Source organism: Heliangelus exortis, chromosome 1, assembly GCF_036169615.1.
Source record: "Heliangelus exortis chromosome 1, bHelExo1.hap1, whole genome shotgun sequence".
Lineage (NCBI taxonomy): Eukaryota > Metazoa > Chordata > Aves > Apodiformes > Trochilidae > Heliangelus > Heliangelus exortis.
This window is the reverse complement of record NC_092422.1, coordinates 148722606-148748343: the sequence shown is the minus strand read 5'-3', so window position 1 is coordinate 148748343 and position 25738 is coordinate 148722606. Positions and strand designations below refer to the sequence as shown.

General features: G+C 42.2%; 5 protein-coding genes across 5 annotated transcripts; 2 read left to right on the top strand and 3 right to left on the bottom strand.

The window, feature by feature from the left end:
• The first annotated feature begins 8463 nt into the window (after positions 1–8463).
• Positions 8464–8935, top strand: LOC139791083 (histone H4). Its single transcript, XM_071732876.1, has one exon. The coding sequence runs from the start codon at positions 8504–8506 to the stop codon at positions 8813–8815; it is 312 nt and encodes a 103-aa protein (XP_071588977.1). The 5' UTR covers positions 8464–8503; the 3' UTR covers positions 8816–8935.
• Positions 8936–10130: 1195 nt separating this feature from the next.
• LOC139791082 (histone H3) lies at positions 10131–10855 on the top strand. Its single transcript, XM_071732874.1, has one exon. The coding sequence runs from the start codon at positions 10331–10333 to the stop codon at positions 10739–10741; it is 411 nt and encodes a 136-aa protein (XP_071588975.1). The 5' UTR covers positions 10131–10330; the 3' UTR covers positions 10742–10855.
• Positions 10856–16234: 5379 nt separating this feature from the next.
• LOC139791081 (histone H3) lies at positions 16235–16682 on the bottom strand. Its single transcript, XM_071732873.1, has one exon. It carries the CDS (start codon positions 16648–16650, stop codon positions 16240–16242), a length of 411 nt encoding a protein of 136 aa, XP_071588974.1. The 5' UTR covers positions 16651–16682; the 3' UTR covers positions 16235–16239.
• Positions 16683–17829: 1147 nt separating this feature from the next.
• On the bottom strand, positions 17830–18607 carry LOC139791080 (histone H4). The gene has a single exon (XM_071732872.1). The coding sequence runs from the start codon at positions 18575–18577 to the stop codon at positions 18266–18268; it is 312 nt and encodes a 103-aa protein (XP_071588973.1). The 5' UTR covers positions 18578–18607; the 3' UTR covers positions 17830–18265.
• A 5795-nt stretch (positions 18608–24402) lies between these two features.
• On the bottom strand, positions 24403–25263 carry LOC139791079 (histone H1.11L-like). Its single transcript, XM_071732871.1, has one exon. It carries the CDS (start codon positions 25214–25216, stop codon positions 24536–24538), a length of 681 nt encoding a protein of 226 aa, XP_071588972.1. The 5' UTR covers positions 25217–25263; the 3' UTR covers positions 24403–24535.
• Positions 25264–25738: the final 475 nt, after the last annotated feature.

Below are 25738 nucleotides of genomic sequence, written 5' to 3'. Positions count from 1 at the left end.
ACAGTACTCAAAACAGACATTGATTTGGAAGACATGAAGGAAGGAATTAAAATGTTTTTATTGTCTTGTTTCAAAAGTAACTTTAAAAGAGTCTCAGTAAAGGATGCAATATTTGCATAGAGCTAACTGATTTTCTTTGCAGATATTTTCTATGTTTCATTTTACTTTGTTTCAGAAAAATATTAGAAGTGAGACAAACAGTCAGGAAAACTTAATTAGCATAAAAAAAAGAAAAAAGAAAAAAAGCAAACTCCACACAGTGTAGAAAGTTATATTTAAATGTTGATGATTTATCTGATTGTCAACTGGGAAATTAAAATACTGTGTCGTAAAGGGTTCTGCAAGGATCAGTCTTTGTCATGGTATAATTTTACTTATCATCTGAATTATAATCTACAAAGCATGTGTAGAAATGCTATAGATATTAACAAGCACAGAAATGCTAGAATAATGGAGGACAGTTTATATATTGAGAAATGCCAGATGAATTTGAGAAAATGTGAAAAATGTATAAGATGCTTCACCTGAGAACAAATATATCAGTTTTATAAATACTGGACAGTTAAATAGCAGTTAAATAGCACCTGAGCAGGTCTGGATCTTCAGGTTATAGTTGTAAGCTGACCATGGATTAACAACAGTATGTAATGAGCTATTAGGAAAGGAACCCAATGACAACATCATCTACAAAGACAGGTGAAGAAAATCTTCCTCTGTATTTGGAACTGATATAGTCTCACTTAGAGTTATATGCCTCATTTTTAGTACTGAACTTCAGGTAATGAGAAGTGATTAATAAGAGAATACACGGAAGAGAGCAACAATATTTATCAGAGATGTCTAGGAAGTATTCCCTAATAGAAAGGTACATAATGTAGGTGTTTCCTGACCCAAAGAGAGGGATGAAGTTTCTTTCCAAACACTTAAAATATGAAGTATACAGTATACATTACAGGAAATAAAAGAGCCAATGTTGTCCACTGCAGCAGATTACCAAAAAGGAAATAATTTTAATATGGGGTAGAAAATGCTACTTGTGAATACAGCAGGATCTCCAAAGATCAGTGAGACTGAGGAGCTACTAAAAAATGGGTTCAGTTGACTCTTGATTACGAGTGTAGGACAACAAAAATTGCTGATGTCTCAGTATTGGTAATTATCACATAGCTACAGATAAGAGTGTATTTGTGTGAACAAGGGAGGAGTGCTGAATGCAATACACTTAGCATTTAGTAATATTTTTGAATTTTCACTTGTAATCTGAGGGAATATGGCAGGATCAGCAGGCTGTTAAATGTTTGAAAATTGTCTGTAGCAGAAAGTCAAAGGGTTGTAATTAACAACTTAGTGTCTGCAGGCGTCCAGTAAAAAAAAGAATGCCCCAGGGCTGAATACTTGATATTGTTTGGTGATTCCTATAACGACCTGGATGACAAGAGGCAAGTACCCTTAGCATGTGTGGATGATACTAAGTTAGGAAGGGTAGAGAGAGTCAAAAGTAAGACATTCAATTAAAAAGGGCTTAAATAATTTTGAGTAATGGGACAAAAGAAATCTTGTGCAGCTTGTCAAAGAGAAATGCAAAGTTCTTCACATGAAGCAGAACAGCTGCTTGCATCAGCATAGGCTTGGAAATGGCTGGTCTGACCTGGACAGGACCAGGGGGTTGTGTTAGCTTGGTCAAATTCTGAATGCTTAAAGGCATCCATATACTGCTGTGTGCAGAGCTCAAGGTTAAATAAAACCCTGGAAACAGATGGGGGTTAAAATGAAGTATTTGGGTTTCCAACCAAGTATTACTGTAACAAAGACATAGCACAGCAGTAGTGTCTGAAGACACCAGCACAATGAACATCACCATTTTCCAGTCTTGGCTTCCTCCAGAAACACAAGGCCCCAGTCAAAATTCAGTGTATTCCTACAGGGATGCCCAAAGCAATTAATCGCTTGGAAAATTATGCTCCACAGAGACTGTTTGGACTGGGCTGCTGCTAAGTACTTACAACTCTTAAAGAGCTGGCAGAGTTCAACAGCAAATTTTCTTGCCCATTTCAGCTCTGCAGGAGCCCAGGCAATGAGAGGAGCTAATCAGTCTCATCTGTGCAGGAAATATTGTGCTTACAACGTTTTCATGATACAGTTTTCTAGTTTAACCAATGGTCAGTGTACCAGGACCACTGTGCTGCTTCAAATTCCAGTTTAGAAAGCAGAATAAAGATGAGAGGGAAGCAGTGAAGTGTCAGATGTGGTTCTTTAATAGCTGATTTGCTGTTTGCTGCCCTTTTCCCAAATGCACGAGGAGCAGGTTTGCATGGTGTCCTACAGAGCCCTGAACTCCACTGGCCCACACTGTTTCTGGGAAACCACCTGGGCTGCCTATTGGAGAAGTCTGACTGTGCTTGATGCTTTGATATCTTCCTGGGAGAAGCCCAGAAAGGACAACAACATGGGTAAAGAAGTGTCTCTGACCCCAGATGCAGGTTATCGACCCCTTCCCTCCCATGTCCTAAACCAGCTTCACATGAGGAACTGGGTATATTACCACCTATCAGGCACCTCCAACCTTGTCTAGGAGTTCCTTCAACCTTTCTTTATAGACCTATATATATAGACCTATATATTTCTCTATAGACCTATCAGCTACACCAGCTATTCTGTGAACTTGCTGAGGGTGCATTCAATGACATTGTCCATGTTGTTGACAAAGATGTTAAAAAGGACTGGTCCCAACACTGATCCTTGTGGGACTCCTCTTGTCATTGGCCTCCACTTGGACATGGACATGTTGACAGACACCCTTCGGGTGTGGCCATCAAGACATTTCTTAATCCAGTGAGTGATCCAACCACTAAACCCATATTTAATATTTTTTTTGCACAGAATCAGCCAGGTTGTAAAGGACTTCTGAGATCATCAAGTCAAACCCTTAATCCACTACCACTGTGGTTACTAGACCATGGCACTGGATGCCATATTTTACCAGCTTGTAGACCAGGATGTCATGTGGGACAGTGTCAGAGGCTTTGCTCAGGTCCAGATAAATGATGTTGGTTGCTCTTCCCCTGTCTACTGATGTGACCTTTTCATAGAAGGCCACAAGGTTTGTCAGGCACGATTTTCTCTTGGTGTTGATTATATCCAGTCACCTCTTCATTATTCTTCTGCTCCAGCAGTGCTTCCAGGAGGATCTGGTCCAAGATCTTACTGGGCACAGAGGTGAGACTGACCAGCCTATAGTTTCCTGTCTCTTCCTTCTTTCCCTTTTTGAAAATGAGGATTATGTTTCCCCCTTTTCAGTCAGTGGGGACTTCTCCAGACTGCCATGCCTTTTGGAATATAATAGACAGAATTTTAGTAACTATATCCACCTGTTACCTCGGTACCCGTGGATCTATCCCATCAGGTCCCATGGATTTGTACACTTTCAGATTCTTCAGATGATCACAAACCTGACCTTCACTTACAATTGGCAGTTCTTCCTTCCAACCCTTTCCATTGTCATCTGTGACTTCAGGAGTGTGTCTGGAGCCCTTGCCAGTGAAGACTGACGTAAAGAAGTGTAATAAATGGTTATAATATATGTTAATGAATTTGTATTCCTAACCAGTGAAATTCAGAGTTAAACTGAGAAAGAAGTGAATATGGGGCTAGACAAAGCAGTTGAGACATGTAATTTTCCACTGTTTCAGTGTGAACAAAACAAAACCCTAACGAGGCTAACTTCTGTCTTGAAGATAATTAGGAATGTAAGTCTTGTTCTTAAAACAAGGCACTGCCAAGGCCAACTAGGCACCAAAAGAATGTGAATATCTGCAAAAGGAGAACATAAAGATGTCACCGCCAACAGATAAGGGGAAAATTATGGCTAGGGTCTGTTATCGCCCTGTAACAACATAATGAAGTCAGCAAAATCAAGAAAGGTAAAGAAGTTCAAACTTGAGGTAGACTTCTTACTTCATCCAAAGACCCCCTGACGACCCCCAGATGTCTCCCAAAAGAGGACTCTGCCTAGACTCCACCCAGACTCCACCTATCATGAATATTAAAATGACGTGATGCAATCCCTATGAATATGTATGTAAACCCACCTCCTTTTCAATATTCATATAATTGTAATCAATAAAAGGTAATCCTAGAGTTTTAGATTCGTGCGTGTGAGTGGAGTGGAGACTCCCCATGCACCCAGCACTGTTTTGCTCATTGCAGTTTCAATTTTATTAATTAATTAAACCATTAACAGAATATTGTCTTGGTCATTTATAACAGAAGTCATTGAGAACCTCAGTCTTTTCCATATCACTTGTCACTAGTTCACCTATTTACCCTCCGAGGGGGCCCACACATTCCCATGTCTTTCTTTTGCTGTTAATATACATATAGAATTTTTTTTCTATTGCCCTTGATCTCCCCGGGTGGATTTAGTTCTAACTGAGCTTTTGCTTTTCTAACTAGGTCATTTGCTTCCATATATGCACCCCATCCTAGCTGACCTTTCTTCCATTCCTTGTGGAGTTTCTTTTCGTGTGACAGTGTGTCCAGGAGCTCCTTGTTCATCCAGGAAGGTCTCCTAGCATTCTTTCCTGCCTTCCTCTTTGTCAGTATACTTTTCTCCTGGACACAGAGAATGTCGCCCTTAAATACTGACCAGATGTCCTTGTCAGTAGAGACCCTCTAGAGCTTTGTCCCATGGTGCTCTGGCCATCAGATCCCTGAAGAGATCAAAGTCTTCACACCTAAAGTACAGGGTTGTAAGTTTGGAATACATCTACATAGATGCCCTGAGGATCTTAAATTCAAATGCTCTGTGAATACTGCAGCCAAGGCTGTCCCTGAGCCTGTTCACCAGCCCTTCCCTGTTGGTGAGAACAAGGTCCAGCATAGCACCTTTTCTTTTTGGTTCCTCTACCATTTGGAGGAGGAAGTTGTCATATATGCATTCCAGGAACATCCTGGATTGCTGATGCTTTGCTGTGTTGTCCCTCCAGCAAATGTCAGGGTGGTTGAAATCACCCATGAGGAGCAGGGGCTGTGAACATGAATCTATCTGTGGCCTTTGGAAGGGTGACATCTGCTTGGTTCTGCTGGTCAGGTGGACTCAATAAGTTTGTCATCCTTCCCCAGGTGGAGCTCCATTGATTCCAGTTGGTCTCTGCTGTAAAGAGCAACACCTCCTCCCCTCCTCCCCTGCTTGTCCTTCCTAAAGAGCTTGAATCCAACTATCCCTACATTCCAGTCATGGAATTGTCAGTCATGGAGTTATCAAAGTATCAATTATGTGACTAAATTAATGATCAGAGCTACCTAAAATCTCTTGTTATACCTACTGAATATATAGATACAACCAACACACTGGAAACTGATAACTGTAATATTAAACATTTAAACATTATGTAACATTGTCAGCTTTTTTACTTAAGCAACATAAACCACTTCTGCAAGTATCCTACTGACAGAAAATTCCCTCCAAATGGAAATTTCACACATGTAAGTGTTGACTTGGGCCTCAGTCTCAAGTCGGAAGCTCCCTGTGCTTAAAAATATTTATTTCTAATATCATTTGATCTGCTTAATCTCAGTTAAACCCAGCTTTGCAGTGTGGCTTACATGATGAACTAAAGGTGGGGTATGTGGGCACGGGGATACAGAGAGTAAGGACTACTGGGATAAATTTAAAAACCTGAAGCATGGCAAAAGAAGCCAGATCTTGTTCAGTTTACAGTCTTGCCCATGTATAGAGACAGGTCCAGAGAGACAGAGCACATCTTCATGCTGTTAGAGTGGAATAATCTCCAATCATGTTCTTTTAAATATTATGCATAAGAAGAGCTTAGTGTTTAATGTCAGTTTTTCTTGCTGAGCATATTTGACATTACATGGGATTTGTATTTAGCAGAGATATAAATCAATGTACTGAAGTTGCACCACAAGCACAATAAATCATTTGAAATATAAGGTTAAGTCACAGTGCAAACATAGTTCTCAACACTGGTCTCTATACACTCATAATCACAATATTGGGACTCCCCAGTCACTAGAAAGGAATATGTTGGTTGAAATTATTTCAAGCCAATTTTCTCATGAAACTTTGCCTTATTTGTTGTCCAGCTTTTATAATTTATGGTGGGCTGAGCCACATGTACAACACATCCCCCTCCTCACCCTTCATACTGATCTGGCTTGCTCAGAAGACATAATTCTTTGTTAGTTGTTTGAGACAACCTGATGATTCACTGGTGAAGCTGTTTTATCTAAAACCATGGTAACTCTCCAGTCTCCCTGGTGCTAAGTGCATCTTTCTTACAGTACAAGCTCATAGTCTATTTGCTCTTTTCCTCAGAGCTCTCCCCCAGTATGGGGGTGTGCTGGTGTGTCAAAAGTGCACAGGTTTTCAGTGCAAGGGAACAATTTTTTTCTTTCTCCCAGATAGGGCAAAGGAAATCCACATAGTTTTCTGCATGGCAGATCACAGGAGTATAATGATGTGAAGCAGGGGGCTGTACAACCTGTGCCATTCATGCAGGACAGGTTGCAATTTCAATTTTCCTTTGAAAGTGGCAGAGATTATTTTGAATGCAGAATGAAGCACCAGCTGCCAGTGACTGAAAACACAAAGGATACTAAAACTTGTCCAATAGTCATACAAAATTAACAACTTGTAGTGTAAAAAAATACGAATTCATAAAAATTCTTATAATAAAAAGTCTGATTTTTTTTTGCGTGTAATATTGATCTAAAAATGGAAGCCAGAAACTCTATTATGATTTCATAAATGATTTTTTAAAATCAGGATTACATGAATAACTATGTATTCTAATTATTCACCTGAGGTTATTGACCTAGACACAGTACCCCAACAGAGCCCTACATTATTGTGCTACACTTTAAACACATGAAAAAACATCACATTTATTACCTAGAAAGGTGCAAAACCAGAGTATAGACAAGGAAGCTGAAAACCTGCAAATGGAAACCAAAAGCTGAGTGTAAAAATAATGAGGATAGACAACAGGTGTTCACACTAGAGGCTTGCTCATTTGCCTCTATCTTGTAGAATTAAATCTATCTAGATTCCATTTTGTTGTGAATCATTCCTTACCCTATGCATGTGCTAAATGTACATAATCTTAAGTGCTCTTGCTTGAACACTGTCATTATTATGTACAAGGGTTAGGAACAGAAAGGGAGGAGTACTGAAAAGTGGTGTTCTGCTGCTAGTGAATCAACAGTAAGTCAAGAAAATAAACTCATAATTAAAAGCCAAACCAAAAGAATAAAACCACCAACAACTAAAACTGAAACAACCAGAAAGGCACAAAACTATTTTGGAATAATTCTTCAGGCTAGTAAAAAAAGAAAAGGCTCAAGTTTGTTTATTGTTTTGTGGCTTGTTAGTTCTGCATAAAGAAGGACTGTTGCAAACATAATACATTTTTCAGCCCTGGTATCATACCCAGCTCACCTGTTAAATCTTCCCATGAAGAGAAAGGAGTTATGCTTTAGGATTACACTAAATCTAAGGAGACTCCCTACTACACCTAAGCATTCTTCTATACCTCTGCAGCAGGAAGCAAAATTTTTGAAATGTAAATAAATCTTGAAAATGCCTCTACTGAATTAAATATAGTAGTTTATTTGAAGAGTTCAGTGAAGGTTGCTTTATACTGGAAGAATGAAAAACCAAAGGTGGTTACCGAGTTTCTTAATATATTAGTTTTCTGAAGCAAACAGAGTAAAATAACTTTTTTTTCTTTTGCAAACCTGCAACAATTATTTATACGTAAGACTAGTAGATAAGGAAAAAATTTCCCACAGCAGTAATTCCAAATGACCAAAATCATTATAAGTAACAGTGTAATATAAAATTAAAAATATAAAAATATTTACATTCTGACTTATGTACGTGTTTGTAGACCCAAACCCTGTTATTTAAAGGTTGCAAAGGACAATCACACCTGTCCTAGAAGTGGAAAATGGAGTGCAAAACACAGAGTTAATATATGAGAAAAAAATCATTGCAAAGATAATGTGGAAAAGTTTCTGAAGACAGCAAGACTTCGAAACATTAAAATTCATGAAGAAAATATTATAGAATTTTGAATACAAACAAAACAAAACAATAAATGAAAGCAGCATGGAAATAAAGGGAATTTGAAGTACTCTATAATAACTGAAAGAAAACAGAATATACAAGCGTATGTGTAGCTAGGGGGTTTGTACAGATCCCGGAGAGAGGAGGTTTACAGTTGTTCGGAAAAAGTAGTCGTTAGTATGCTTTGTGGTGCTGTTATATTTTTTTGTTTTCTCCTCCTGTTAGGGGGGGCGTGATTTTTCTCTATCGCTGCTTACCAGGTACAGGCATGCTTGTGACGGACACAGAAAAAACTGGCGGGAACCCCGCCCCTTCCAGCTGCCGCAGTCCCCAACCAGGTCGGCTCCCAACACATAAAAACCGCCGACCAGCACCGGCCTCACCATACCGCTGTGTTGAGATACAGGGGCGATAATGTCTGGTAGAGGCAAGGGCGGGAAGGGGCTCGGCAAGGGAGGCGCCAAGCGTCATCGCAAGGTGCTGCGCGACAACATTCAGGGCATCACCAAGCCGGCCATCCGTCGCCTTGCTCGGCGTGGCGGTGTCAAGCGCATCTCGGGGCTCATCTATGAAGAGACGCGCGGTGTGCTGAAGGTGTTCTTGGAGAACGTGATCCGCGACGCCGTGACCTACACCGAGCACGCCAAGAGGAAGACGGTGACAGCCATGGACGTGGTTTACGCCCTGAAGCGGCAGGGACGCACTCTCTACGGCTTCGGCGGCTAAAGGCTTTCCGCTCCCGTTACCGTCCTCGAGAAACCAAAGGCTCTTTTAAGAGCCGCCCACTTATTTCTGTAAAAGAGCTGTGGCATTGATAGCTGATAACAGTGAGTGTTTTAATAATTTAGTGTTACATTTATATGTTAGCATTAAGAATACGGTTCTGGTGGGGGGTGGTTAACTGGTTAGGGGAGAATTAAAAGCCACCCTGTTTTTTTAAGGCTGTTAAGAAACGTTAAATTCAGTATCAGTTCCGTGATGTAGATAGTGCTTTAAAACTATTTTAAAAAGTCGAGCTTAATAGCTGATAACAGTAAAGTTAGTATTTCCTCTGTCGAACCGCCCTGGTTCGAAGGCGGATACGCATTGCGCTGCAGGCATTGGCTGTTGTAGTCTAGGTTTTTTTTACTGAGAAAACGGTAGCAGTAGATGCGTATTGCTGCTTAAGCTAATCCCTGCATAAAAACAGATGGAAATGTACGGACACGGAGTGGGAGAACGGGTGTCCTTAAGCCCTTATGAAATTTGAAATTTCCTGAATGATGTCAAGCCTGTCCTCTGAAACTTTATTAGGGAGTCGCTCACTATTTGTGCGTCTTGCGCTTTAAAGCTTAAGAAGGTTTTTTTCTTTCACCTTAATGCTGCTGGACCTTGAGCGCTTCTTTGTAAGTGGAATAAGCACCAGTCCTCCCTTCATCCCGAAAGCACTTCTGTATTCGGGCTGTAAAGCCGAGAAAACGTGTCAAAAATATGCAGCGGGAAAAGGACAGAAAGCTCACGCACTACACCATGTATATATAAGCAAGCAACAGCCTGGGAATACTATTAATTTTTTTTATATATAAAAAAACCTAAAGTCGCAGCGACTATCCCTTGAATTAGAGCATTTTCACATGTAATTAGTCTCGGTACAAAAGTCTTTAACCACCCCAGCTATGGTAGTGCTTACTACTGCATCCAGATAAAATTACTGTATGCAAAACAAAAAACCCTAAAACCACCAACCTCGTCTCCACGAAAAAGAAAACGAAGCAAACAAACAAAAACCCCACTAAGCCCAGAAAAACTTTTAAAAGTTTTCGCTTGGAGGAAAACCTGGACAACGCTTAATTTCACAAAGCTACTAAGTTTCAGTGAATCAGAACAAAGCGATGTAACTTCAGCGGGTTCAGGGAGGCATAATGTGCAACCGCCGATTTCCCTGTTGAACGTACCTCGCTAAAGGTTTTAATTTCATAGACTAGACTATTAAAATATAAGAATTAGATAAAAGCGAAAAGGAGCGGCGAGCGCCAGACTGAGAGGAGGCGGGGGGGGGGAGGGTGGGGGGGACCGTTAGGCGGTTGGGAAAGCGCGCGCTTTCGAGGCGGGATTTCCGAATTTGAAAGTACCCAATAACGACTGCGCATTTTGTCCAGCCAATCAGCGACGGGAACACTCTATAAAAGGCCACTAAGGCAGCAGCCTCGTTACTCGTTTCCCAGTGCTGGACTAGAGAGCTCGGGACGGTGCTTGAGAGCGATGGCCCGTACGAAGCAGACCGCGCGTAAGTCGACAGGCGGGAAGGCGCCCCGCAAGCAGTTGGCCACCAAGGCGGCCCGCAAGAGCGCGCCGGCCACGGGCGGCGTGAAGAAGCCGCACCGGTACCGTCCCGGCACGGTGGCGCTGCGCGAGATCCGGCGCTACCAGAAGTCGACGGAGCTGCTGATCCGTAAGCTGCCCTTCCAGCGGCTGGTGCGGGAGATCGCGCAGGATTTCAAGACGGACCTGCGCTTCCAGAGCTCCGCCGTGATGGCGCTGCAGGAGGCGAGCGAGGCCTACCTGGTGGGGCTCTTCGAGGACACCAACCTCTGCGCCATCCACGCCAAGCGCGTCACCATCATGCCCAAGGACATCCAGCTGGCCCGACGCATCCGCGGCGAGCGCGCTTGAGATCCCTGCAGCAGTTTCCCACGTCCCTTTTCCCTAAAGGCTCTTTTAAGAGCCACCACAGTATCACAACAGAGCTGGGACACGGTCTTGGTTGATGCTTATTGTTTAAGTCAAATAGTTACAATCTAAATACTTTGGTTCTAAGGAAGTACAACCTTTTTGAGAGTAAGTGCTCCTACAGCTCAGTTCTTTAATCCTCTGCTGCTCTTGTATTTGCACTGCTCAAGATAGTTTTGCAATTAACTGATGATTTTGTTCACTTGCTTTAGTTAGCTGAAGCTGCTTGGTATGTCTTGGGCTTTTTCTCCTTGTGTATGTAGGTGTTCATGAGCAGGAAATAGATAATTCTTTACTGTGTATGTTCCCAGAGGATGCTTTATGTAAAATTCGTTTACAAGAGTTTTTATGAAATGCAAGTTTTCACACGTAAGGAATGTGAAGGGCATAACATCAGTATTTGAAGATAAGCTTTATGGAGTTTGAGAAAGAATAGGTATACTCGATTACTGCATCTGCAGTGATTAGTGTAAAAATTTTAACACTACTGGATTTCTGAGAGCCTTACCTATGACATGAATAAACCAGAAGTGGTTAAATAATAAACCTAATGAAGGGATAAACACAGGAAATTAAATGAATCAATGTCATCGTAAGTTATATTATCTCTATTATTTTTGGGTTTTTTTTTGTGTGTGTGTGACTTGAGAGAAATGCAGAAGTAGAAGACAAAAGAAAAAAAAACAAAACAAAAAACCAAAGGGAACCTGCTGAATATTCCTGGGAAGTACCCCTTTCCCATTTTTCAAATAAATGGAGGCCACCAGCACAGGAAAAATTTGTGGCTTTGGGACCAAAATAGTTGGGGCAAAACAAGCAGCTGCCAAGATGAGAGCCCTCTAGGAATTGTGCTTAAATGGTTTGGAGAATTAAGGACGTGTTTTATGTTTAATGATAAAACAGAGGTGCTGTTAGTGGAGGAAAATGCATGTGGAGATCAGAAGATCAAAATTCTCTAACATTTAGTTCTCATTTAGATTCACTATAATGTTGTAGGTGGGAAATTACAGTTCAAGACTGATTGAATCATAGACTCATTAAATCATAGACTTATCAAAATTAGAAAAGACTTCTAAAATCATGAAGTCCAACTGTCAACCAAACATCACCATCCTAACTAAACCATGTCCTGAGGTACCAAGGCTACACATTTTTTTATGTCTCCAGGGATGGTGACTCCACCACTTCCCTGGACAGCCTGTACTAAATGATTAATTCCTCTGAGTAAAAAACAAAACCAAAAAACACCAAACTTTTGTTTATATAGTCTAAAACTCCCCTGGTGCAACTTCAGGCCATTTCCTCTAAGTCCTATCATTACTGATAGAAAAAAAATGACCTTGCTACAACCTCCTTTAAGGTACATAGCAATAAGGTGTACCCTGAGTCTCCAGCAGAAACAATCCCAATTCCATCAGCAAATCTTCATAAGTGTTGTTCTCCACACCCTTCACCAGTTTAATTGCCCTTCTCTGGACGCAGTCCAGCACCTCAAATGTCCTTCTAGTGAGGGGCCCAAAACCGAACACTGTATTAAAAGTGTGGCATCACCAATGCCAAGTACATGTGGAGAATTTATTCCCTACTCCTGCTGGCCACACTTTTTCCTGATACAAGCTGGGATGCTTTGGGCCTTCTTGGCTACCTGGGCACACTGCTGGCTCATATTCAGTTAGTTTTCAACAGCATGCCCAGATATTTTTTGCAGCTCAGCCACTCTACCCCGAGCCTGTAGTATTGCATAGGATTCTTGAGAACTGAGCACTTGGCCTTGTTGAATCTCATAGAACAGATTTTGGCCCATTGATCCACTCTGTCCAGATTCCTCTGCCAGAGCTTTCCTGCACTCAAGCAGGCCAACACTCCTTCCCAATCTGGCGTAATCTACAAACGTACTAAAATATCACTCCATCCCCTCATCCAGGTCATTGATAAAGATATTAAACGAGGCTGGGCCCAAAATTGTTTCCTGGGGAACATTGCTTGTGATTGGCCAATTGTGTCAATTCTTTCAAACTCTTCGTCTTTCAGTATTTCAGAAAACTCACCTTTCCTATCCATTCACAAATAAAACATTCAGATTCCTATGATGTTACTTTGTTTTTACAGCATCTTTTCATTATGTCCTTCATAAAGTAGTTTTACATGTCTAATCTTCTGTAAATGTTGCCAGCCAAATAGTTCTGAAATGAAAATTTAGTTATTTGAGTATTGCATCTGGGGAACTCAGTGAGATGCTTTATAGGGTGTGTTTGAAATATTACCCTATTTATAGGGTGTGTATTGAAATCGTGGTAAATAAAAGTAATATTCACAATATAATGATGTAGGTACACATATATATATATAAACGTGTATATATTCCATGTGTATGTACACACATATACATGCCTAAATTTTTATTCTTTTTAGTGTCCATCCACCTTGATCTTTTTCAGTTCCCCATGCCCAAGCACCACATGGATTTATTTCATTGGCTCTATTTTTTTAGGTTCCAGCAATATGATAAGCAAATGAAAGATGCTACTTAACAGCTGTTCTAGGTGATCATTGCAGGTCCTGTTCCAACTGAAATATTCTGGTCTGGTCTAGTCCATTCACCTCTTTGTACATCACCACTTGCAGAGTAAGGGGGGTGCTCTGGCTGGAAGAGCACAGAGATTGCACCTATAACTGTAATTTGAAAGAAATTACGATAATTTTTAAATAAACTGCATGTGGGACTATACCTAAAACTTCAGTAAACTCCATCATTTTTCTTTTCCACACTGGCATTAACTGAAATAAATATGTAGCTAAGCACCACCTTAGGTTAGCAAAGGTTACAATGTCCAAAACCTCAGAATTATTACAATTGTAAATAAGTGAGGTCATTGGGTGAACAAAACATACTTTATTGAAAGAAATACCACTTTCTGCTTCTAGCATACACCCAAGCTCTGCGAGGAGCCCTCACTGATACCAGACTATGGAATCAGCTCATAAAAGTGAATGACAAAAGGATTAATTGTGACTGATAACTAGTTAATATGTAGCCTGTGTTCCCAGTTGTTTTATCAACCCTATCCAGTAAAATTACTGAAAAGAACTGGATAAAGTTTGACACTGTTCACGAGATGGTAGTTGTCAGAAATAAGGCAGTTTTTTATTATTTTTTTTTCTAGTTAGTATTAAATGTGCTCTAGAACAAATGAAGTAAAAACAATGAATGAGGATATGCTTTTAAAATCTGATTTTAAAGACATAATAGATCTTTTATGTTCTGTTGTAAGATTTCCTTCACTCTCCAGGCTGTAAGTGAAAATTCTCATATCATGCTGCCTTGCAAGACAAGGCAAAATCTTAGCTATACTATAGTACAGAAGCTTAGTTCCAAAATTTGCCTTTTTTCTTTTTTTTTTCTTTTTCCCTGTATCATTTAGGCTTCTGACTCACCACAAACTCAGAAAAGGTTTTCATTTACATACAAATAGAGGTGAAATCTATCTTTAGGGAAAAAAAAAAAAACGACAAAAAAAAACAAAGAAAAAAAAAAGGTGTACATTCTGTTTGAAAGACACAAAGTAAAAAAATAAACTAGTTCCACAGTTCACTATTTCACAGCCATTCCATTAATAACTTGATAACACTGTGGTGCTCTACTGCCATTGCAACCTGTTTTCAAAATAAGGCCATTGATACCTACAAACTTAATGAGGGAGAAAAAAAAAAATTAAAAAGTATTAAAAAAGGGGGAACAACATCACAAATCCCCTAATATTGGTTAATTGCTATATGCTGCAACTTCTTCCTTTTTCTTTCCTCACATACCTAAGTGCTGTCTCTGGCAGATTGTGCCTAAAGTGCAGCAAGCATCTTTAACAGAAATCATGCAAATGGTGCTCTGGAGACACTAATGATGTGCAGGTGCCAGCTTGGCCTTCCTAATATCTCATCTCCATGTTACCCAGCACTTGGGACTGTTACACCCTGAGTATCAACTGTGTGCTTTTGCAGAGAGGGAGAAAACATACAGATGTTTCCCAAAATAATTAGAGAAAGGAAAACTGCTCTCTAATCGGAGGTCTGATGTTTATCTTCCTAGTTTTATGCTCAGAATCTTGTCAGAATGATTACTCTCTTGTTTGATTCTCATAGTAATAATTCAAGCAAAGGTGGGTCCATGAGGAAGCCTGAAAGCTACATAGATACATACATCCTACCAATATCTTCTAAAGGATCGTAAAATTCTGATAGAAGAAGTCTGAGAAATTGGCACATTTTCTGATTGCATTAAATCTTTAATCGCTCACTGCAAGAGTGTAGGTTAAAAGAAAAATACATGTACACTCATAATTGGAATAAATTTTCAATACAAGATATTTATAAAGCCCTTATTCAAATACACTCCTCCTTTAAAAAAAAACAAAAACAAAAAAACCCCAAACAAAAAACCCCACAGCAGTCAAACCCACCCCCAAGATGAAAAGGAAATGCATATGCTTATTTTTCCCATAATTTTGCATAAGAAATGAAAAAAAACCCCAAACCAAAAAAACCAAAAACAAAACAAAAAACAAAAAACACAAAACCAAAAAAAAATCCAAACCAAAGAAAACAAAAAAAAAAAAAAAAAAAAAAGGCTGGGCAAATTTACTTGATAATTAATCCTGACTATAGTTTATTGCTTCTTTGCTATGAGGAAGCCTTCCCTGCCCTTGTCTCTTGCGTGTGGTCCTGCAGCACATGGAGATTTTCCTCAAAACTGATCTTTTGAAACATACATTCTTGCTCACGGCGGTAACACCGTGTTACACCGTAAACACTGGAGTAAGCCGGCAGCCCCCTTTTAAAACAAGCTGCCGGAGCAGATTCAACAGTAAGACAGTTCCGGTGATCCATAGCAACTCTCAGCTCTTGCCTAGACCCAGCCAGCCAGGAGAGGGTTAAACTGCAGCATTCCTGAGCGCGGGCTCGTCCCAGAGTAGCTCTCCCTCCGCTCAGTTCCCCGCCCCCATCTCCCACCAGCGCAGTCACAGCGATGTAAAAAACTCCACCCGATTCTACCCGATTCATCCTACCCCATGTTTTCTGCTGCGTCCTTTCATCACGCTTCCACTTTTCCAATTTTGCCTCTCCTCGGTGTCCACTTATAAAACTGTTACTCCCTCCTCCAGCATTTACGTAGCACTCCGGTGAAATACAGAGCAAGAAATTTGCTCTTGTGGGACATGGGCAAGCGAGCAAAATAAGGAATTAAAAGACAAAGCAAGGGGGGGAAGCCATAAAAGCAACTGCAAGAGTCTGAGAAAAACTGAAAACATTAAGTTTTAAAGTGCACCCGCTGGAACAATGACACAGCTCTTTTTATTGGATTTGTAGTGGCTCTTAAAAGAGCCTTTGGGTCTGTTTGAGCTGCCTCGGTGATTGGTCCGAACCAGGGAAAGGCTGCGGCAGCGGTCTCAAGCGCGCTCGCCGCGGATGCGCCGGGCCAGCTGGATGTCCTTGGGCATGATGGTGACGCGCTTGGCGTGGATGGCGCAGAGGTTGGTGTCCTCGAAGAGCCCCACCAGGTAGGCCTCGCTCGCCTCCTGCAGCGCCATCACGGCGGAGCTCTGGAAGCGCAGGTCCGTCTTGAAGTCCTGCGCGATCTCCCGCACCAGCCGCTGGAAGGGCAGCTTGCGGATCAGCAGCTCCGTCGACTTCTGGTAGCGCCGGATCTCGCGCAGCGCCACCGTGCCGGGACGGTACCGGTGCGGCTTCTTCACGCCGCCCGTGGCCGGCGCGCTCTTGCGGGCCGCCTTGGTGGCCAACTGCTTGCGGGGCGCCTTCCCGCCTGTCGACTTACGCGCGGTCTGCTTCGTACGGGCCATGGCTGCGCACGGATGCCGCTCCCTCCGGATAAGACGAGAGAATGGATAGGGTAGAGCGGATTCTTTATTTATAGAGCCGCCTCGTCGTTGATTGGAGGAGGGAAACGCGATCTCATTGGCCAACTTTAAAATCTCAGTCGGGCCTGAAAGAAGCCGAATTCGCCGCTGCCTGAGCCCACTCTCTCCTCCACTCCCACCCCGCGACGAGTCCTGCGGGGCTAGACCACAGCCTGAGCATTGTGTATTGTACCCAAAGCGTTCGCATCCCTTCTGCTTCTTTGTCTTTCCCTCTCCGCCTGGCTCTTGGCCGAATAAAGATCTCACGGAGGCTGAAATTCCAGAGCTGTTCTTATAACAGCAAAAAACCCAGGAAATTACTCGTATGTATATATATATATGTATGCATATATATATATACATACACACATACATATAAATGTGGGTTGATTACAAAAGAATAGAAAACTTGCTTCAATGCCTTGAAGAGATCCCTCCTAGAGTAAAAGGTCCATCATCTTCAAAGTTGTTAAAGCAAAGATTTCCTACCAGCTCTAAACAGAACATAGGTATAATTTAATGCAAGTTCATTGCTATAAGTATCTAAAAATGAGGATGCATCTTTTAAGCTATTTTTCTCACGTTTTATCTTGCAAATTACGCATGAGAGATCTTCAGTAATGTCTTTAAAGAGGAGAGTACTTGTGCAAGGAACGGGTATCTGAAAGCAAGAGCTTAAAAAACAATGCAGAATCACTTTAATAGTCTTTTAAGGCTATAAGAAAATCAGAATGACAGCGAATACTTATTGATTGCTGTTGATGAGGGTGGTAAAACCAACCAAACTGGTTCTGATTTTTTTCCTCCCATGACAAACGAAACAGAACACCATTGTTTTATAATAGCAGACTGGTTGAGAGACTTTTTGGCCTATGAGAAAAGCCTTCACATGAGACTTTTTAATGCATTTTTGCCATGGATAGAACTTGTAATGGTGTATTTGTATGCACATACACACACACTCCCAATGTAGAGATTATTCTTCTGAAATAGCTCTTAAAAATAAATAGAAGAATCCTAAGTAAGGAACTGGAGACATTGTAGGAAAAGAAAATATGTCATTTATTTATACATATGAAAAAAACATTCATCTCAAAGCATCTTACATTTTTTCCCCAGGGGACAAATTAATTTTTTTTCTTGCAATACATTTTTGCTAAATGAAATAATTCAAGTACAGGACATCGAATGTTCCAGATTAGCATATTAAAACAGCAAAGATTTAGGAGAAAAAGAAAAAAAAGTAAAAGCTCAGGTTTGGTAACAAAGAACGCTTGTAAATATTTTACTGTGTAATACATTTGTAAGGGAACAACTTACAGAGCACACAGATGAAAACACATTTCTTAGCCAGGAAAAACAACGTCGTGATAAAATTAAAAACACGTCTAATCACCAAACCTTCTAGCGTCGGTTTCAGAACTTTGGAAATCTAATACCAAGTACATTTTAAGGTATGCTCTCAAATACAATGTAACAGCTCTTCTTGGGGGAATAAGTGGGCGGCTCTTAAAAGAGCCTTTGGGTTCTCGAGGACGGTAACGGGAGCGGAAAGCCTTTAGCCGCCGAAGCCGTAGAGAGTGCGTCCCTGCCGCTTCAGGGCGTAGACCACGTCCATGGCTGTCACCGTCTTCCTCTTGGCGTGCTCGGTGTAGGTCACGGCGTCGCGGATCACGTTCTCCAAGAACACCTTCAGCACACCGCGCGTCTCTTCATAGATGAGCCCCGAGATGCGCTTGACACCGCCACGCCGAGCAAGGCGACGGATGGCCGGCTTGGTGATGCCTTGAATGTTGTCGCGCAGCACCTTGCGATGACGCTTGGCGCCTCCCTTGCCGAGCCCCTTCCCGCCCTTGCCTCTGCCAGACATGATGACCGCTCCTGTACCTCAACACAGCGACGTAGAGTAGCTGAATGTGCGCGGCGGTTTTTATGTGTTGGGAGCCGACCTGGTTGGGGACTGCGGCACAAAAGGGCGGGGCTAGGGGCTGCTTCCGCAGCATCTCCCTGAGGGTTTAACGAGACTTCCCTTGCCCGAGAAAGAAACAGTTTAGTGCTGCTTCCATTTTTTTGTGTGTTCGTCGGTTTTGTTTTTTGGGTTTTTTGGCTTTTTTAGGTTTGTCGTTTTGGTTTGGTTTGGTTTTTTTCTCTAGATAGCAAAGACATTGGGTCTGTATCTGTAATACGTGGTATATATACTAAATCTTTGATACACTGTGTTCATTTTGATTTAAACCCTCTGCCTTAGAAAGGTATCCCAGTTACTGAATCACTTAAATTACTTTCTGATTTTATTCCCTCCCTCCATAAAATAGTTATATTAAATCTGTAATAAGAAATGTGTTTTTATTCACGAGGGAAGATATTATGGTTTTTCTTTATTTTGGGGAGGAAAATATTCTGGGATTGTACTGATAAAAAGAAAAATTGCAGCAACAGATATTTGATGGCTGGCTTTCAACCTGAAAAAAATGTTTTCAGTATTAAGCGTTTGCTGCCCTCTCATGGGCATTGTTTTGGTCTTGTATTTTTCTCTTTCAAGATGGGCAGCTTCGTATAACCTCTCCTTACATAAAGTTACAATATTATATTAATCAATAATTAATCTCCATTGTTGTATTTTCATGGTTGGATTTCACACCTGCCCCCCCCATTTCCACTGCTTCGCTGTTTGTCAGTGTATTGGGTTTTGGCATGTAATCACAAAACCACAGAATTATTTGGGGGGGTTTGGACTGTAAAGATCACCTAGTTCAAATCCCTCTGCCATGGGCAGGGACACCTCCCACTAGACCAGGTTGCTCCAAATCCCATCCAACCTGGCCTTGGACACTTCTAGGGAGGGGAGGATCCACAACTTTCCTGGGCAACCTTTTTACATAATCCCACCACCTTTATCACAGAAAGTTTCTTCCTTACATTCAATCCAAAGCTACCCTCTTTCAGTTTTAAAACTGTTGCCCCTTGTCCTGTCACTACAGTCTCTGGTAAAAAGTTTTTATTTGTCTTTCTCATAAGCCCCCTTTATATATTGGAAGGCCACAGTGGGATTTCCCTGCAGACTTCTCTCCTTCAGGCTGAACAGCCCTAACTTTCTCAGCATTTTTTTCCATGGAAAAAGCACTCCAATGCTGTTTGTGTTTTTCTGGTGTTTTGTGGAGTTCATATGGATTTATTTCTCAAGCCTGTCGAGCTCCCTCTGGAAGACACCCCTTCCCTATAGTGAAACAGCTGCACCTTATAAATGTATATATATGCCTGGTGTCATGCACAATTTTGCTGAGGGTGTACTCAATCTCAGTCTCCATGTAACTGATTAAGATATTCAACAGCTTTTGTCTCCTGAAGGACAGCCTCATTGGCATGTACTCTTTGGAACCCACAAACAAAGAGATTAACAAACACATGTACAGAAGTAATCTGGTTTTGTGGTAATATGACAGGCAGTTTGGCTTTGTGGTGATTAATGTTGATGAAAAATTCTGGTACCCAATAACACAAAAGTATTAATTAGTACAAAGTGATTCATTATTCTGTGAGTAACTTCCCTTCAACACAATTCTGCTGAGATTATGTTCTGCTGCATGCACTTTTATCCAACTCGTGGATTCTTTTGTCATTATTTTCTTTCTCGATTTCTGTCTCTAGAGCTGGAACATCACAGACTTTTAATACCACTGTTTATCAATAAGTAAATCTGTGAAATAAAAAGTTCACACCATGGAAGAGAAAACAAATTAAAGCAAATATTCCTTATAATAATTTTCAATTCTGAAACCATTTTTTTACTTTTTCTTCTTTCATTTAAAATCAGAAAATGGATACTTGCATTTTCTACCAAAGTATGGCCACTCACTAAACAGCACACTTTCTTGACTCCTACTAAGCCATCTCCTCTTTGTCCAGAAGCAGCTCATTTTGCCATGTCAAATAGTCACACAAATCACTGATCAGTCTGATTCCAATACAGTTGCCAGGTCAGATCTATTCAGAAGACAGAATGTGTTATGTGTAAATCTCTTGCTTGCCATACTGCATTCCAGGCAGTGGTACTCTTGTTCCTTATAGTCCACAGTGTAGGAAAGTGTCCATGCAGTGGTAGCATTATAGAAATGTAAGGTATCTGCTATTCATTTCATAAATGCATTAATCTGAGCACTCTGCAAATGTGGAACAGTCTAGGAACATGACAAAGCTTTTATATAAAGTTCAATAAATAGAAGCTGCATGGTCACAGGCATGTCCTGCCATGTAATAAAAAATCCTTATTGGAATATTGTTTTGGGATATTAATACAGTACCTAAATGTAGAAGAAACTGTCTGAAAAAGTTTCTGTTCATTGATTCTTAGAAAAGACCACCCAGCTAAGGCAGACACAGACATAAAAGCATGGTGGACAAGGAAAATGTTCTCTGTAGCAAATGCACCAGAAGCCAAAAATCTGACTAGTTCATCAGCAAAAAGACTAAACAAAGTAACCTTGGGCCCTCTCAGTTGCTTTTAAGGTTTGATTTTTCATTATGAGCATGTCTCAAATATATTTCAAGCTGCCCATCTCAGCACGTGGCACATCGTAGTAGATACTGTGCAGAGTATCCTTCTTAGCCCATCACCAGGCATCTCAATACGTCTGAGAAATGAAATAATGTCCAGATGTCCTAAAAGGTTATCCCTCTTTACTGATCATAAATTACACATTTGAACCTCAGCCCTGTTTTTTTTCTTTAGGATACTAACTTTGCTAATGAACAGAATGTGAAACTGCTTAAGCAGTTTCAGTAGAGGCCTATTGAAGATGTGGGGCCCTGAGGAACACACAGCAATCAGACACAAAGGCAGTAACTTGGTAACTTACCAACCTGGTAACGCTGAGAGAGCATCAGTCTGGAGTTGTGCACACCTGCTTGTGTGGCTGAGATGAGGTGGCATTTACAGGGCTAGCAGTGCACAGTCTGAGGGTGAAGGAGGATGAGAAACAATGAATAATATACCAGTAGGTGCAATTGGCATACACATGGCATGACATTTGTCCCTGTAAGCTGACTTTTCACATGCCACTTTGCCACTGAACTCCTTTCTTCTAGCTGGGGGAAAAAAAAAAATCAAGTAGGTATGTGTAACATTCTGCCCAGATAAACTGTACAAGTTTAACAGTAGTTTTTGTTTGATGTTAGTTTGTTCCTGTACTGGAGCCAATATATTCATTGGAGCCTATACAAATAGTCCATCCAGAGTTCCTGCACACACATACACTTCCTTTCTACAGTGTAGAACAATCTCCTACATTCTTTGGCATCTGTCTTCAGCTGAGGCCTATGTTGGAGAGTTTTTGGAAGAAAATGGGCATGTGAACAAACCTAGCATTAGCCAGAGTGAGCTAAGGGTCTTGAGGCCCAGCTGTAAGGTTACTAAAAGATCAACTGGGGGCGAAAGACAAGGAGTTGGCAGCAGAAAAGAAGAGTAACAGGATGGAAAAGCATCGCATAGACAGGACATAAACAGCTGTTTTTAACCAGTTAGACAGCGCCCTGTAGCATATGAAGAATGTGTTGTACCAATCAGCAATGTGCTTATATTATGTTATCAGCCTGACTGTGTATAAAAGGGCTACTGCTGCTTGCAATAAATGGCAATACCTTGATTATATTAATCTGCGTGTCCTCCACTGCGCTCTTCCCAACAGGCCTATAAAGTCTATGCAGCTGAAGCCACAGCTATATGATCTTTACCTATAAAAATATTTCAAAACAGTATTATAGTAGGTAGGCCATTGCTCTCCATTACCCGTTGTACTCAGTAATATGCTAATTTTCTAAATCTGAGCTACTGCAGTACCTGAGATGGGTAACTGCTTGAGCCGAATTTCCTTAGCAAACAATTATAGTAACTTGAGTTTTCACTTCTAATTCTCAGAAAACAGAAAGAAGTGTCCTGATGTTTATGTTTCCATTAGGTCTGAGATTCAGCAAGAAATTAAAAATACAAGCTCTTTAGAAACAGTTTTATTACACCATCCCAAGTACAAGCATACAGATGCAAATGACTTACAGTATTGAACTCATTGACAGGATTTACAAAGCAAGTCATCCACAAAAATCAAACTCGGAGTAGTTGAAAAAGTTTTACTACAAAAGTTTTACTGCTACCATAGTCCCCGGAAGTCATTCTCCAACCTTTTCCCGGTTTTCTCTCCTTTTTATATCTGGGACCCTTTGGCACAAGCAATCAATAAGCCCAGGAGGCGGGCCAGGAAACGAGCAAACCTCACTTTATCTGCTAACCCCTGGTATGCCTATGCAAACACTGAAGGGGCTTTCAAACCTGATGTTAAACTCCCAATCTCACACCAAACATCTGTCCTCTACAGTTCAGAATTATCTGTAATATGTATCGCCACCCCAAACAAGGTCACAGGCATGTGACCTCCAAAATTCCGGCTGACAGCTGCAAAGATATGACCTGATAATTTCAGAGAGAAAAACAAACAAGCAAACAAAAAACCAAACCCACGTGATACATATGCATAGTTGTATGTTATAAAGAGGACGATGTCATAAATCAGAGCAAGGACCAAAAAATGAATACAGCCTAAAAGGAAATGTAGAGGAGAAGTAAGAGCAGAATTTCAGGAAAAGGGATGAAACAAAGTATCTGGTTTGTATTTCTTTATTTCTCTTATAGCTATACGTGAACACTTTTTGGAAAAAAAAAAACAAAAAAAAAAAACAAAAAAAAAAAACAGCAAAAAACCAAAAACCAAACAACAGAAAACTAAAACACGAACATCAGCGAAATCCGCTCCCACCGCTCCTCCAAACTGCAGGAACCCATTTTCGGGGTTATCGCTTCATATATTAGAAAGTAACAGCTACGGACGTGAGTCTTTGTTGAGAACTGAGCTGGTAATTACACCGAATTCCCCGTTTGCTTGCCCCGCTGAGGGAGCAGTAGTACCGCCACTGTGACTAAAAGCGATGAAAGAGCCCTCGTCCCTACGCCCTCCGCCTCCCCCCCCCCCCCTTTAATCCTGCTGGTCCTCAGGCAGAACTCAGCGGAGGAAAGAGCATCGCTTCAGTGCAGTAAAGGAGACGGAAATTTAGGGTCCCTAGGAAAAACGGGCGGCTGCAGGGTTAGGGGGGGGAAGCCTCTTCCCCTCCCCCCCGAAGGTTCTTACCGCGCCCCGAGCTACCTTCTAGCGTCGCAGGCGCCAGAACTAGACTGGCAGTGATAAAGCCCATGGGAGGGGAGATGTACCCAGGAAATTCATCAGCCTTTTGCACCGAGATAAAAAAAAAAAAAAAAAGTACCGAGGTACTGTGCACCAGAGCTGCCCGAAAGCCGCGCCCAATCCCTGCGCAGGGCGGGCTTTTCGAAATCGGCAGAGCTGCTGAGGGCGGGCGGACCCGAGTCCTTCCGAATGCGGCTTTGTCCCCGGACGGGGATACACGGCACCTTTCCCCCCTCTTCCCTGTGAGCCGGGTTCCTTTGAGCACTGCCCGACTTTCACGAGGACTCTGAACTCCCGCAGATCTGTTGCGGCTAACGAGAACCTATCTGCACCCACGTCCACGGAGACGTGCTGGAAGAAGCCGCAACACGGTGATCATCTCTGCTGCTGCCCAGCACCTGCGAAAAACAGCGCAGGCTTATACTACCGGTCCTGCTTTAAGCAAGCGCAGAACCTGGGTAAGTTAAAATTCTGCATACACGCCCACAGTAAAAACACACATTAACAGTGTTTCAGCCCTTTTTGTGAAATTTTGGGTGGCTCTTAAAAGAGCCGTTGGGTTTATCTGCCAAGCAGACTTTTTTTTTTCCTGGGTAACTTTATTTTCTCTTTGGTGCCGCCTTCTTCGCCTTGGCTGCTTTCGGCTTCGCTGCCTTGGGCTTGGCTGCCTTGGGCTTCACCGCCTTCGCTTTAGCTGGACTCTTCGCGGCTACCGCTGCCTTTTTCGGCTTAGCCGCCTTGACACTCTTTTTGGGACTCTTGGCTGATTTCTTGACCGCGCTAGCCGCCGGCTTTTTAACTTTCTTGGGGCTCTTCTTTGCAGCCACCGTCTTTTTGGGCTTCTTAGCAGAAAGAGCAGGCTTCTTCGCCGCCGGCTTCTTCGGCTTCGCCGCAGCTGCGCGCTTCTTGGGAGCTTTCTCCTTCACGTCCCCGGGCTTCTTACTGAGGCGAAAAGAACCGGAGGCGCCGGTGCCCTTGGTCTGCACCAGAGTGCCCTTGCTGACGAGGCTCTTGAGCCCCAGCTTGATGCGGCTGTTGCTTTTCTCCACATCGTAGCCTCCGGCGGCCAGCGCCTTCTTGAGAGCGGCGAGTGAGAGCCCCTTACGATCCTTGGAGGCGGAGACAGCCTTGGTGATCAGCTCGGTGACGCTGGGGCCGGCGGGCTTGCGGGCTTTGGAAGCGCTTGCCGCCTTCTTCGGCTTCTTGGCGGCAGCCTTCGGACCGGCGGCCGCTGAAGCCGGAGCCACATCGGGCGCAGCAACAGGAACAGTCTCGGACATGGCGCAAACAACTCAGTCCCTCCCAACAATGCCGCTCCTGTGGCCGCCGCCCTCTTTATAGCAGCGCCGCTCGCGCTGATTGGTGCGGGCCTTCCAACCGCCCCTCCCGAGCGCATCCATGCCCATTGTGTTTCTTCCCTGTCCAAAAAGGGCTTTTTCCTCCCAAAATTTAGTGCCGATGGACCCTGGTTCTTCCTGAGAGGGGAGAGGAACGTCTGTCCTACCAGCTAATGATGTTTTCCTTAGGAAGAAAGGGGAATGAGGGAAAAGCAGCCCTAGAAATCTCGCGGCTTGGAGCTTCAGAGACCTCGGGAGAGGAAAACTTTGGGTTTATCTTTTAAATAAAAATTATACAGGCGCATAACTGGGCGCAGCCTACTTGAAATCTTGTGTTTTAGAAGGTTCTCTCCAGATTACGGCAAAAAGCAGAGTGGTTTGGACGGTTGGTTGCAGGGTAAATGGGCATTAAAACCGAGGAAGTAACACAGCTGCTCCCCGCGGTCCCGGGCGCGGATGCAGAGC

What these genes read in the sequence shown, in the direction of transcription:
- LOC139791080 (XM_071732872.1), bottom strand. Translation starts at nt 18,577, where the DNA reads ATGTCTGGCAGAGGCAAGGGCGGGAAGGGGCTCGGCAAGGGAGGCGCC.
- LOC139791081 (XM_071732873.1), bottom strand. Translation starts at nt 16,650, where the DNA reads ATGGCCCGTACGAAGCAGACCGCGCGTAAGTCGACAGGCGGGAAGGCG.
- LOC139791079 (XM_071732871.1), bottom strand. Translation starts at nt 25,216, where the DNA reads ATGTCCGAGACTGTTCCTGTTGCTGCGCCCGATGTGGCTCCGGCTTCA.
- LOC139791083 (XM_071732876.1), top strand. Translation starts at nt 8,504, where the DNA reads ATGTCTGGTAGAGGCAAGGGCGGGAAGGGGCTCGGCAAGGGAGGCGCC.
- LOC139791082 (XM_071732874.1), top strand. Translation starts at nt 10,331, where the DNA reads ATGGCCCGTACGAAGCAGACCGCGCGTAAGTCGACAGGCGGGAAGGCG.